The following is a 15,102-nucleotide window of genomic DNA, read 5'->3' as shown; positions in this document are numbered from 1 at the left end:
CCTGTAGACACTTAGACAAACACAGACAAATAGATCTCCAAATGCACAAACACATTCGTAAAGGCAGATATACAAATTGTGGCGGAGGGATTGTCTTGTTAGACAAATGGATGGGTAGATGGATGGGTGGTTAAGTCAATGGATCCATGGATGGATGGATACATGGGTGGATACATACATTGGTGGATGGATGGGTAAGTGAGTAGGTGAATTGATGGGTGGATGTATGGATTGATAAGTAGGTGGGTGGATTTGGGATGAACGGGTGGATGTATGTATGGGCGGATGGATGGATAGGTGAATGGATGGGTGAGTGGATCGGCGGGTGGATGGTTCGGTTGACCAATTCATGGGTAGGTGAATGGGTTTATGTTTTGGTGGTTATATCGGTGGGTGGATAGACGGTTGAATGTATGATTGGATAGGAGGCTGAATCAATGAATACATAAATCAACAGATAAACGAATAACAGAGGGATGGATAAATAGATGACAACCCATAGGTATGAGATGGACAGACGAACACAACAACGAAACAAAAAAAATACATCTGCATGAGCTGGCAAGCGGATGTACGAGTGTGCATTGTGTGCAGCTACTCGCAGTGATACGGTACAAGGGGCCAGGCTCGAGGAGGAGGAGGCAGGAGCGGAGATCACATGAGCCACAGAATCGCGTCAGTAGCAGCAGCAGCAGCCCCCTACGCCGCTACACACACAACCAGCCACCCATCTCTCAAGCACCTTCATGGCCGCTCAAAGTTTAGCCGTCAAACGTGGTCCGTGTACGTAAACGGAGGAGGATTGTACTCTCTCTCTCTCGGTGGGATTTTGGCGAGCCGATGAAGAATATCGTGAACGGGGCTTATAGCACACGAGTGGGCGGTTTCATTCGATATTTTTCGTTCAGTTATAGGGAGGGGTGCGGGTTGGGGAAGGACGGGTGAACGGCGGGGGTTTATTTTTTGACATTTGGTGACGATAATCTGTGTTGTTGGGGGAGGGTCGGGGGGGGGGAGTTGAGATTGGATGCTGCAGACAGCCAGGAGTCGTCTTGGGTGGAAGTCATTTTCCGTATTTTCGCGATTGTGACAAACCAAGCGGCCTCCTAATTGGATGATTTAGGGCTGTTATCGGCGACACTCTTCGTCATCATCATCAGCAGCAGCAGCAAGACGATCATCACCATCATCACCATCACTACCATCACCGTCACTACCATCATCAGCAGCAGCAATAACATCGCAGTAGAACGAAAGGGAGCGCAAGTCAGGCGAGCTGATTGTTGTTAGTGGCCGGCAGCCACAATGGGGGCTTGCTACAGCCTACGCGCTCGGCTCCTCGGCCCCGATGTTCCACTCGCCTACGAGACAACGCAGCAGCAGCAGCAACAACAACAGCAGCAACAACAACAGCAACAACAACAGCAGCAGCAACAGAACCAACGGGGAGACGTAGAACGAGACCAGCAGCAGCAGCAGCGAGAGGCGGACCGCGAGAGGGAGGTGAGGATGCAGTGGAAGCGTGAGGACGAGAAGGCGCGGCGCAAGACGAACAAGAAGCGAAGCAACATCATCGACAAGAAGCTCAAGGCGGAGAAGAGGGAGTACAAGCAGAGGCACCGCCTGCTCCTGCTCGGTAAGCCACGGGATGCGTGCGTGCGGGGGGTTGACGGATCACGGCGGGATGGGAGGTTTGCGTTGGCGCTGGGCGTCAGCGATAGAGACCGACAAACACCACGCTTGCTCAACCCACACCCATGGGGTTCAAGCCCCATCGATGGTTGTTCTGGCCCCATCGATGGTTGTTCTGGCCACACCGATGGGTTGGTGGCCACTCCGATGGGTTTCAGGCCAGACCGATGGGTTTCAGGCCCCATCGATGGTTGTTCTGCCCACACCGATGGTGTTCTGGTCACACCGATGATTTGGAGGCCACACTGATGGTTGTTTTCAGGCCCCATCGATCGTTGTTCTGGCCCCACCGATGGGCTGCTGGCCACCCGATGGTTTTTTGGCCACACTGATGGTTTGGAGGCCACACTGATGGTGGTCTGGCCACCCGATGGTTTTTTGGCCACACTGATGGTTTGGAGGCCACACTGATGGTGGTCTGGCCAGACCGATGGGCTGCTGGCCACCCCGATGGTTTGGAGGCCACACTGATGGTGGTCTGGCCACACCGATGGGTTCCCCGGCTCCTGTCGTGGTACAATCACCGCCGCTTGTTCCCAAGTGCGTCGCGAGGTGCATGCTGCTGCTGCAGCAGACGGCCATGTGTAGCCAAGTCAAGCAGACACTGCTTCTTGGATAGTTGAACCCAGCCGATGTTGCTGCAACACCGCTGCTGCTGATGATGATGATGTTTGCTGTTGCCCCCTACTGTTACTACAGTTCGTAGGTTGTTGCACGGCAGACGCGAATTGGTGGGTGGGTGGGGTGTGGGGTGGAGGTTTGTGGATTAAAAACGTCCGGGTTTTGTTTTTTTTCCGTTCCATCATTGAATGTTTTTCTCTTGCTGCTGCGCTATTTATACGAATCGTGATGTGCCAGACGTTCGGCTATGTGCGTGTGCTGTCTGTGTGTGCTGTGTGTGTTGTGCTGTATGTGCGTGCTGTGTGTGTGCTATGTGTGTGCTATCAGTGGGGAGCGGTGGCGCAGTGGTTAGCGCTAACCCCCCCGGGCTCTCCGAACCCAGCGAACCCGAGTTCGATTCCCGCTCACGGCCACCACCTCCAGTGACGATTATCTGAACCGGGTCCTGGGCCTCTCCTAGGTCGACTCAGCCTCAAACGAGTACCTGCTGTGTGGTAAACGTCGCCACTGGGGAGACAAAGGCGGTCGGGCGTGGTTCTATCCACGGGGCCCTTCGTCGTGCGCGCCGTTACCTGGCCGCCCTTAATAGTTGCTCGCTAACAACACTTTGCCCGCCAGCAGTGTGAAGGCTATACGGGCGATGTTGGTGACCTTTGTATTTGCCATGCAACGTTACGGTCCAGGGTCGCCCCGGATGACTTGCGTGAGATCATCAACCCATTCAATTGTCAATTTTTTTTAATTTTTTTTTTAAGTAAGGTTTATTTAAAACAGGTATGAATGTGGCAAAGGAGAAATAACATGTTCAGGGTAAAAACATGGGTCTTTTTTTGGGGGGGGGGGGGTCACAAGACATCTGGACCAGCCCGTTGTCCAGGATGACTCTTGCTCTGACGTGCGCTCACCCCTGCGACATGAACACTCACAATAAGGAATGTTTATGATAGAGAAAAAAAGGAAACCCCGCCTTTTAGCATTTTTGTTTCCATATACAGTAATATCAACTTGCACATGTCATGCGGTGGTCCTGTGTGTGTGTTTCAGTACAGTATATTGTATACATACAAGAAGATACATTAGTACTATTATGTGCCCCACATACACAATACACAGTGCTATAATACATTAGCACGATTGGATACGTACGGCGCGAAAGAAAATGCACATGCATACACACTTAATTAAATGAACATTGTGTGCAATGTGTGTTGTATGTGATAATGTGGTGTGTACTGAAATGTGTGTGTGTTATGTACCATGCCACACTTGTGAGCTCCGCGTGTGCTCTGCGTGTGTCCTACTTTGTGCCGTATACATTGCACAGTAAATATCGTGTATACAGTACTGCGGAGAGCGTGATAACTTTCTGGCTATTGATTAAATAAAATCAATAGCTCTCGACTGGAGAGTGTTACTTGCCTTGGCCCACGCCTAGGTCGACTCAGCCATTACACTGGCTACTGTATTGATGGCAGTGGCTTAGAATCGCACCGCTGTAATACTCGTGTAATATTGGGGGGGGGGGGGGTGACAAAGGCGGCAGTGCATTGAGAACGGCGAGAAATATGAATACATATCGGGCTGGGTGCATATTGGGGTCACGTGGAGTGTCAAAGGCTCTCTGGCAGGAGGTCATGGGGACAGGCGCGGGTGTTATAGGTCAACCAACCGTACACACACACACTGAAAATTGTAAATTGTGGGATCGCATGACCTATCGATTGGTACTAACACGATAACAATAACAACGGGCCAGTTCTGTGTTGAGCAAAACAATTAAGACCGTTTCCAACGGAAAATGTCGACCTACAGAGGTTGTGTTGGCTGAATGCTTTTGCTGGTTATAATTTTCGGCCTTTTCCTCTTTTAGACATCCGGTATTTATATTTATGTATTATTGTATTCTGTGTCCCGGGGTTGCACACAATCGTCCTGAGCGTGATTTGCCAGACACCTATTTGGCTTTTGCCGTGACGTCTGCACTACCTGTGTGATTGTCATCTTCCTGCTGCTACTGCTACTTCTGCTGCTGCCATGCGGTGATGGTGGTGATGATGATGATGCTGCAGAAGCCATTGTTTTGCGTTTGAAGCACCGTAGTATTGTGAGTTTGGCACGGGATGTGTTGTATCTGTACTGACCAATTACACCTTTTCAGACCAACTATGATGGCCCAGATGTGTGTGCGTCAGTGCGGCTATGTATATCCATTGCAGTGGTAAATACATAAACTCGCTTTTTGTTCAACTGTGAGCGGATATAAATAAATACAATAAGTGTCCCGAAATACTGATAGACACCTTTCAGAGAGGAAGAAGACTCGAACAGAGAGAATGTCTTGGTGACGACATCACAAGAGATTTGGTGGCAGAAAGATGTGGGGCCACCACTGGAGCGTATCGGCACGACAAGACGGAGGGTGAAAGTGGAAACAATATGACGACATGTGCAGTGGACACCCTACGGGGCTGCCTGCCAACGGCTCGTGATGATGATGATGATGACCTTTCAGAGAATTTGTCCAAACTTCCCAAAAGCAGGAGTCTCCTGAAACTTGAGGTGTCATGAGACTCGGTGAGACTTTGATGACCTTTCAGAGAAAGGTCATCAAAGGTCATCAAAATATAAAAGGGGCAAAGATCCCCCTATAGCCTTAACATTATCCTTAACATACTGTTGGGGCAAGTGCTGTTAGCGAGCAGCTATGAAGGCCGGCATGGCACACGAGGGGGTGGGTGGCCAGCACCACGCCCAGCTGCCTTTATCTCCCTTGTGGCAAAATTCACGCATCACATTAGGTACTCGTTTGGGCTGAGTTGACCTAGAAGAGGCCCAGGACCGGTTAAGATAATCATCACTGGTGTTGGTCTTGAATGGGAATCGAACTTGGGTCGCCGGGTTCGTAGTGCAGCGCGCTAACCATTACACCGCCGCTCCCTATACCACTACGATACAAAAAAAAGACAAAGATCCCCCATATAGCCTTAACAGACTGTAGGGGCAAGTGCTGTTAGCGAGCACCTATGAAGGCCAGAACGGAACACGAGGAGGTTGGTGGCCAGCACCACGCCCGACCACCTTTGTCTCCCCAGTGGCGATGTTTACACACCGCACCAGGTACTCATTTGAGGCTGAGTCGACCTAGGGGAGGCCCAGGACCGGTTCAGATAATCGTCACTGGTGTTGGCCGTGAGCGGGAATCGAACCCGGGTCGCCGGGTTTATAGCGCAGTGTGCTAACCACTACACTATCGCTCCCCAAAACACACACACACATGCAAGGCTCACACCAATAAAGTGATGAATCGTCGTGACATGCCAGCAGACACATAGTTCAGGAAAGTCAAAACGCATCTGTCCCACCTTACCCCACCCCAGCCATCAACAGAAAGCCCTGAACGTGTTCTCATGATGAGTGGGTTGATGTTTGTTTATGGTGGTGAGATGCGATACGACGTGAAGGTGGCTTTGGCAATCGTTCTCAAACTCTATGGAATAGTGGGTGACTTGGGGTGCCGCGGTGGCGAGATATAAACTCCCCTGGCCTGGTTTGCAGAAGGTCGTGGGTTCGATCCCAACTCAGACACCTGTCTAGATCGAGTTTGCACGTTCTCCCCATGGTGCGTGGATTTTTCGCCGGGTCCTCCCTTTTTTTCCTCCACATTTAGCATCGGCACGCGTTTAGGGTATTTGGCTGCTATAAATGTCCACGTGATAAGCCACTTCGCTCGGCTATAATTTGTGACCAGATCGCTTTTGAAAAAGAGTTTTTATAGCTCAGTGGGCCTTACCTGGTAAAATAAAAAAGTTTATAGCTTAGTTTACATCACGTCAAATTTGTACTTGTCGAGCGGTGGGTGTCTCTGAGTGCAATCACGTTCAAATGGCAGGACAGAAACATTGGGCATGTTTATTTTACGTTTAGAGGAAGTCGTACACATACATGCACAGCTCGTTTGTCATTTCACTACAGGATAGGGCGGCCATCCCAACACCAGGCGGGTCAGGGGTCTTTTATGTCCATACTTTGCCACACTGGTGAATGCCAGTTGGTGAAGGCAGGGCGCATATACTAACGAGCATAGCAGTACAGTGCAACGGTGCATTGTGTTGCACATCCAACACGCTTGCCTCCAAATCGCGTTGCCACGTGAAAATGTGTCTTGAAACGGAACAAAGTAAAAAACAATTTTTGCAGCCAGTTACATCCCCAAACGCTATGCAGATGTGGGCATTGTTTTTTGAGTGTGCTGTGGTGTAAGTTTCACTATGATTGGTTTTGGGAGTGTTGTAGTGTTTTGTGAGAATGTGTGCCGTCTTTGCGGGAAGGAGAGTCAGGTTGGTGCTGTTTGCTGGGTCGAGCGATACGTCTCCTATCGGCTCTCGCCTCAAAACCTTCCCGACGGTCGTGGCTACCCAAGTCACGTTTTAGAACCGAAAGAGGAAATTGATATGGAATTTTTACTGAAAACTTTCGTGACTGCAGGAATTCATACTCTGGTTCTTTCGGGTAAAGTCACGTAGATAGAAAAAATAATAACACTAAAATAATACAAATCTAGTGAATAAAAATATCACGGTGTTTCGATCGCAACACAAGCGGTCGTCATCGGGAACAGGGAGGTTAGCCTCTGAGGGCAAGCTGTTAATAAACGTGACTTTACCGAAAGAACCATAGAATAGAAATTTATTTAGTTTTTACGTTTGAAGATGAGCTTTTTGAATGCCAACACTGCATTCAGACACTGCCCTGGTGCGCGTTCAAAATCGGCTAATTTTATTTTAACTTTGGGCATAGCCGTTGAAAACAAAGCACTGCATTACACCCAAAGCGTGTGAGATTCGTGACTCGCGCTTCGTGACGGTCGTTGATTCCCCGCATTTCAGTCGTGTCGATAATTATTGCACGCGAACACAAAAAAACTACGCACGCACAATCTTGATTTGAAGCTTTCGTCGCTGCAGGAATCCATACTCTTTGGTTCTTTCGGTAAAGTCACGTGGGTAGAAAAGAAAATAGATCACGACGTTTCGATCGCAACACAAGCAACCGTCATCAGGTGGGACAACCACAACAAGAAAAAATAAGTCTACTTCAGCAGTTTTTTTCTTGCTGTGGTTGTCCCACCTGATGACGATTGCTTGTGTTGCGATCGAAACGTCGTGATCTATTTTTTTTTCCACCTACGTGACTTTACCGAAAAAACCGAAGAGCACGCACGCCATCACCGGCCAACCTTCACCGATGACCAGCGGTGGTGGAGTACGGTGACAGCACGGTGGTGGGGGGGGGGCTACATCCAGCAGCGGGTGGTGACAACCACGACGGGGTTGCTGCCGTGTACACATGGCGTTGGCACATGATGACGCTTGGGCGTTTTTGGCCGTTGCCCGCGTGCCAAATCGACGATCGGTTCGTTACCGAACCTACTCCAACTGGATCCCGTTATCGATTTCGTGAGCTGCGGATCTATGGGATGGATGGAATCGATGCGCGATCGAGGAAACCGCTTCTTTCAATGAAAAAAAAGCGTCGACAATCCGTTGACACCGCCGACGTCGAATCTCCTCCGACTCCCTTGGCTTGGCGGGTATTCGGGATCGGCGTGCGAACAGTTGTGCTGCGGATGTGTGCGGGTGCAAAGGCATGTTGAGATACGGGCCACCCTACGCATATCTCTCCTTACGTTGTTTACAAAAAAACAACAATCGTGGTCGTCAAGCCTCCCTCTTCCTCCCAATCATCCTGCCCATGATGCACAGTCGTGGATTTCCTGGCCCACTATTGGAGTGTGGAAAAATTGATGAAGCAAGCGAGAAACGTGGCAGAGATAGGCAGCAACTGGAGGATTTCGGAGTTGGGGCAGTCCTAACGCTGAACATACAAAGTCCCCAAAATAGCCTTTTAACAGATTGTGAGGGCAGTTTTTCTTCGTGAGCACATACGAAGGCCTTGTACGGTACACGAGGGGGTGGGGTAGCCAGCACCACGCCCGCTAATTGTTGTTGAACACACGCACACTCTCATGTATCATAATTCTGAATGGTTGTGAACTAGAGGAAACCACTCTGTACTGTCTGGGGCAATACTATGTAGGGGTTGTCCAGATTAAGGAAAAGCAAGGTTGAAGAGCACATTGTGCGTAAATTAGGCGAACAAAACTGTTTACTATTTGCCTATGAGTCAGAATCTTTATTTATCCTGGAGGAATCAGGTGAGCTGTGAAGCTCTTCATCACTGATGTCCTGCAAGGGCGGGTCAGCAAGTTACAACAAGAAACAAAACATAAACGATGGGAGTGCAGCGTAGAGAAAAGATAAGCAAGTCACTGAAAATAAATAAAAACACATCAAGTATATGAGTAAGTAAATTCCTGCCCAATTTGTCAACACTAAATGCAAGCTTGGGCAAAGCGGAAAAACAACAGCAGCAACAGTCCCAGACCACAGCAAGACAACAACACGCAGTCCCTCAATAAAATGGCACATTGTAATTGAACTATCGATACTACGCAGGGTGAATAACGGTGACGGCGAAAATATTCAATCTGTTTTGTGTCGCTTCTTAAGGCAAGTCCCTTTGCTTGCCGGTGCGTGGTTACCGAGGTCACTGACCCCCGCTGAGTGAGGAGCAAGTTAATAATTTGTACCAGCACTCGTAAAAATAATTGTATTTGTGTTTTTCACACTCACGGCTAATCGACAACCCGGATAATTTACCCGCGGATTGTCGAGCGGTTCGGTGTAAATCTCAGTCGAACACGCAGACGGGCTTTCGCGACCAATATCATCCATATTACAGGGTTTTTTGTTTGGGTTAGATCGCGTAAATATATAAATGTGTCGTTAAACCCGCCACCACCCGACACAGCCAATTAGTAAGGTTTGTCACGTAAACAGAACGTGGCCAATTCGTCACTAGTACAGCACACCGGTGCGTTGGAGAGCCAAGCCACAACATTTACAATCTGAGTACGACGTTTCGCCAGTAATTACAACCAGCTTCATCAGGTGAGAGCCAGATTTGTGGAGAAATCCCCCTCCCCCGCCTCGGATTTCTGCACCAGATGGGTTCACAGTGATGACGTCGTCCTATTGCTCTGTTTAAGACCGGAAGCTGGTGGATGGCTTCACTCTTCTGGCAAATCGCCCGATGATACTGGATGTAATTACCAGCGAAACGTCGTACTACTCAAATTGTAAATGTTGTGGCTGAAGTAGTAACTGATTGGCGCGCTGTTTACGTGACAAGCCTTACTGGCTGTGTCGGGTGGTGGAGGGGTACGACACATTTATACGTACGCGATCTAACCCAATACCTTTGATTCTGAGGCTGAGTCTAACTCGGGGAGGCCCAGGACCGGCTTAGATAATCGTCACCGGTGTTGGCCGTGAGCGTAAATTGAACCTGGGTCATGGGGTTCATAGCGTAGCACGCTAACCACTGCACTCGCGCTCCACACACACACACGCGAGAACACACATAGATTAAGCTTCATGTTTTTAGATGAGGTTGCTCGAATTTTCCGACATGAGCACGGTGACTAGCAGCAGCACGACAGCTATTTGTAGGTTATGGCTAGAAAAAAAATAATTGTGCCACAATTATATTCTGTTTGTGCGATTGTCGTTATCACAAGATGAATACATTTGCACAGAAAGCAGTGCATCACCCTGTGGTGACAGCATAGAACTATTTCTCAAGTCAACTAGTAGCTTGCGCTTTCTTTCAACGTGACCCTCCATATTTTTATTTCAATAGGTTTACCGGCTCGCATCATGACAACTTACAATATCATCATCATCGTCAGCCATGGTCCATTCAATCCTAGATGAAGGCCTCCCTCCGTGCAGCCAGCCAGCAAAACTTTATTTTCGTAACGTTGCTGCTGCTGCTGCCTTCCCGCTTGTCCGTGGGTTCCTCTGCGCGCCTCCGAGTCGTTCTCTCTCCGAGACAGAGTGAATACTGTGCGGTGGACGGTGCGTCGCTGGTTACACGTTGCGCAAACGGTTTGTCTCATTCTTTTAAATCTTCTAAATGTAGCCGTTCATTCTTTAGATGAGAAGAAAAAATGCAATGATAATGGATGTTTATCGAGTTGCAATTTCAGTGGCCTTTCGGAAGTGGTGTTCTCTTTCGCTGTTCAAATACATGGGGTGACAACGTTTGCACGGCTGTGTCTGCCGAGTCTTTGTCGGCCCTGGTTTCATTGTTTTACTGCCTGCAGGTGTGAGTGCTCCGGCTAAATATACGGACGGCGCAGGGAAAGCATTTGCAGCATGTTAAGTTGTGCTGGCTCCGTGTGTTGGAAAAAATAACACCGGGCGTGCAGACCGAGTTACGGACGTTTAATTTCGTCCTTCCAAACTGGACGCAGCTGAAGGGGTGGTGATGGGGGGGGGGCTTTGATAACGCATAGAAAGGCTGAAACATAGACAGAAAGCCTTGTTGCTGTTCGATGAAATCACCTTCGTCATCGTCATCTATGGTCTATCCACAGCCGGATGGGAGCCTCTCCAACCGATTGCAATCCTTCTCGATCACACGGTGCAACCGTCCTTCCAGCCCCCCGCACATGAGCCAATTTCAATGCTCCGTCTCTGCAGTGGACGTACCTGCCGGCGTGTGTTCTCTCCTTTGGCTGCCACTCTGACATCAGTCTTGGCCACTGGCCATCGTCCATTCCAGTCCCTTCAAGAAGCGACGGACGGAGACGTATATCATGGCCCCCGTCCGCTTAGCTTTCATTCGGTCAATATTCTGCTTGGCCAAACGACTCTGTGCCCAATCGCCGCAGATCTCGGAAGATCAAGGAGCCTTTTGAGCTTTTGCTGAGTGCTTGGATGAGTGACAACGAGTGCACACCAGGTGTTATAGGCGTGGGATGAAAGGGCTGGACGGTGGCCAGGAGATTGCAACACAGCAATAGGCGCAGTCCACACATGCTGTACAACCCTATTGAATTCACTGTACAGTATACGCTTTATCTGCGAATTTAATCTAGCTGTGCGGAGCTTTGAGCATTGTCGCCCTTAACGCGATGGGTTTTCCCCACGCTGTTTGGCTCTCTCCCGCATTAAACTGAAGAAAAAAAACTGAATTTAAAAACTCTCTTAATTTTGGAGCTTTCGTGACTGCAGGAATTATTCTTTGGTTCTTTCGGTAAAGTCACGTATAAAGATTTTACCGAAAGAACCAAATAATTAAAAACTCTCCCACATTAAGCTAAGTCAGTGCATACGTACACATGTTGAACTTTTTTTGCACCGTATGTACGTAGCCAACTGTGATAATTGTAGGTGCGGGTGGGGGGCGTGGAAATAACAACAAACTAAACACATAATAATCACAAGACTCACGGAATTGGCCAAACATCCTAGTGCACGACGCTCCTGGAAAGAAAGTCTCAAGGCTCAGTGCGGTTTTTCTGGATGAAAAAAAATGGCATAATTATATACGCGGTACATATACAGGGCGCTTCAAAAAATGTTAACACTTCTGAGAATTTGCAACAATACCGCAAGAAATGTGCCTCCAGGCTCTGGAGACCACCTGGAGAAGATTCCAGGCACGTGTTGACAATGATGGCGAACAAGTGCAGACTCTTTGACTTTTTGAGGCTATTAATATCCATTTGTTATCATGCTACGGTGTCTTATCGGTTCTTTTTCCCATTAAAAACCACAGTCTTATATAAGTGTTAACACATTGTTAGGCACCCTGTATACATGAGTGTGGATTGCTTAGAGATACTCCTCTAATATATCAGGCAGCACATCGTCATCTCTCATCGAGTTAACAGATTATTGTGCTCGGCTGTAACCGCATCACCGGAATCTTCCGGAACATCACCACTCTGGCAAGCAAAAAAAAAGAAATGGGGAAAAAAATCAAGCGACAAAAGCTGCCGAATGGGAACTAGCGAAGAGCTATCGTCCGGATCCCAATTCCAAATGGCTCACATTGCCGGAGCCTAATGGGACTGAAGAGCGTGGATGTTCTGCGGGTGCAATTCTCTCGTGACATCATCGCCACCGCACCTTGGCGCACTGCTCCAGGTGTGGCAATGGCAACAGCAGAGGCAGTGGTCTGCGCAGAATATTGGGAAAGACCGCGTGGGTTTGGGGACAGGAGTAGAAGAAGACGATGAAGAGGACGAAGACGAAGATGAACATGCATATTTATTCATACTCTTAGGTTTTTTCGGTAAAGTCACGTAGGTAAAAATAAAGAGAGCTTGATAGCTCATCGGATTCCTCCTCCAGTGTAAACAAATATTCTGATTCTAATTCTGGAGGTCCCGTTCCCTGCACATGCCTCGGGTACGAATAGAAAAACGTGAGGTGCGATTTGATGCATAGATAATGGGGCTTTAAGGATCGATATTAATTGGTTGAATCGATGCGTCATTACACCCCTAATAAAGGTATTGTGATGTCACCACTCCACCGCCAGTTGGGATTATTTACCAGGTTAGTCGAATGTGCTAGCTTTATTACAAAGTCACGCACAGTTATGCATTCACCTTATCCATGGCAAAAAGTTGTGCGTTCTGCTTTGCGCGCTCTCTAGTGTGTTTGTGCAGGGTGCTCGCTCGCAGCACTTGCCCCAGCAGTCTGTAAGGCCACGGAGGGATGCGTGTGTTTGTGCTGTATGTGTTCTGTGTGTGTGTGTGTGCACAAGAGGATGAGGGGGACGGTAGTGGAGCGGTTAGCGCTGCGCTGCGAACACGGCCACCTGAGTTCGATTCCCGCTCACGGCCAACACCAGTGCCGATTATCGTAACCGGTCCAGGGCTTCCACGAGGTCGACTCAGCCTCAAATGAGTACCCGGTGCGGTGTTTAAACATCGCCACTGGGGAGACAAAGGCGGCCGGGCATGGTGCTGGCCACCCACCCCCTCGTGTGCCGTTCCGGCCTTCATAGTTGCTCGCTAACAGCACTTGCCCCGACAGTCTGTTACGGCTATACGGGGTGGGGGGTATCTTTGTCTTTGTTTGCATAACAGTGCCCTGCGCTTGTGAACCCGGTGACCGGAATTTGGTTCCTAGCCACGGCGAACGTCAGCAGCGCGTGGCATCTCTCAACCTGCCCTGGGCCCCACCGCCCCCCTCGAAGTCTATTTCCGCCTGAAGTGAGTACCCGGCGCAGCGTGTGGACGTACAGAAGTGCGGACGAAGAGAAGGCGGTCCGGCGCGATTCCAGCCACAGCGCGCCCCGTCACGTGCTGTGGCCACCCTTAATAGGTGCCCGCTCACAGCTTGTCAAACGCTGTGGGGGGGGCGGTGGGTGGGAATGATCTAATGTCCGTGTGGGCAATCTTTGTCTCTTGTGTATTATAGCAGCGTTGCACGCGGCTGAACCGAGTTTGATTCCTGGGCACGGTCACCACTGCGGGGACGCGGTTTTATCCAAATCCTGTCCTGAGCCTCCCCTAGGGCAATTCCGCCTGAGACAACACTGTGGCAACAAAAACCGCGTGGCCTTCAAAGAGAGAGAGAGGAAAACGTAACGGGCGACGTTCCGTGCGATGGCCCTTCATCAGAGCGGCGCCTCCGCTCAGCGCGGTCGGCTACGCACGGTGCGAAAGAAGTTCGACAGGAAGTTCAACATGTAGAGGGCACGCTGTCGATGAGATCTCTTGCGAAACTTACAATGTCAACGGATAAAACTTCGCCCCCGTCGGGCCGCGAGTTTGATTTTGTTTCATTGACAAGCGTTTTGAGTCACCGCGTATCACGTGAAGTTTGGACGTTGTGTTAATGCTGCCGCTGTTTTGCGCTAGGTTCTGTTTTAGTCTGAAGATGGGCATCTAGTACCGTCGTCACGGAGAGGTGGGCTTCAAGAACAAAACATTACTCTCCGGCAATGTTTATTAGCAAAAAAAAATTGTGTATTACGCACCTTTGTCAATTCACTGCTAGATGAAGGCCTCCCACGTCATCGTTGGCCATGGGGGTTGTTTGACCGTACTTCACCAGTGCGGGTCCGTGAGGGGTGGGTGCCCAGAACTGGTTTGGATATCACTCGAAACTAAAAACTAAACTAAACAAAATTTTGTTTTCACCAGATAAGCCCCACTGAAGCTATGTAGCTCTTTTTCTGAAGCGACCTGTCCACAAATGATAGCTCAAGCAAGTGGCTTATCAAGTGGCAATTGATAGCAGCAGCCAAATATTCTAAACGCGTGATGCTAAATGCAGAGGGAAAAACCGGAGGACCCGGACAAAAAAATCCACACGACAACGGGAAGAACACCCACACTCCAAATATACATGAGTCAGGGTCGGGATCGAACCCACGACCTCCTGTATACCAGGCGAGGTAGTTAACATCTCGGCGCCGTGGCAGTCACTCGGCACTGTTGTTAGCCGGAGCTAGCGATAGAACTCGGGTCACCGGTTGGTCTACTGTACCGTGCTCTCACAACTATGCTGCCTTCCTTCACCAACCCGCATTGACCAGAGTGGTGAAGTATGGCCAGACAACACCCACGGTCCTCATCCAGCAGTGGAGTGGTGGCGCAGCGCTACGAACCCCGGCGACCCGAGGTTCGATTCCCGCTCGCGACCAACACCAGTGACGATGATCTGAACCGGTCATGGGCCTCCCCTAAGTAGACTCGGCCTCAAATGAGTACCTGGTGCGATGTGTAAATTCGCAACCGGGAAGACAAAGGCGGTTGGGCGTGGTGATGGCTACCCACCCCCTCATGTGCCGTTTCCGGCCTTCATAGGTGCTCGCTAACAGCACTTGCCCCAACAGCCTGTGACAGGCTATACGGGTGAC

At 49.6% G+C, this 15,102-nt stretch overlaps 1 protein-coding gene across 2 annotated transcripts in view; it reads left to right on the top strand.

Moving 5' to 3' along the window:
• Positions 1-1,014: 1,014 nt before the first annotated feature.
• The window catches only part of LOC144941962 (guanine nucleotide-binding protein G(s) subunit alpha-like), an 88,914-nt gene continuing 74,826 nt past the window's right edge, over positions 1,015-15,102 (top strand). For both annotated transcript variants that reach the window (XM_078868520.1, XM_078868521.1), the window contains exon 1: positions 1,015-1,636. In XM_078868520.1, the coding sequence (XP_078724646.1) occupies positions 1,306-1,636 (331 nt within the window). In that variant the 5' untranslated portion in view covers positions 1,015-1,305. The remainder of the gene's footprint in view (positions 1,637-15,102) is intronic.

This window comes from Lampetra fluviatilis, chromosome 26 (genome assembly GCF_964198595.1).
Source record: "Lampetra fluviatilis chromosome 26, kcLamFluv1.1, whole genome shotgun sequence".
In the NCBI taxonomy this organism is placed as follows: domain Eukaryota; kingdom Metazoa; phylum Chordata; class Hyperoartia; order Petromyzontiformes; family Petromyzontidae; genus Lampetra; species Lampetra fluviatilis.
Note: the sequence above shows the minus strand (reverse complement) of the source record. Positions and strands in the feature narration are given on the sequence as shown.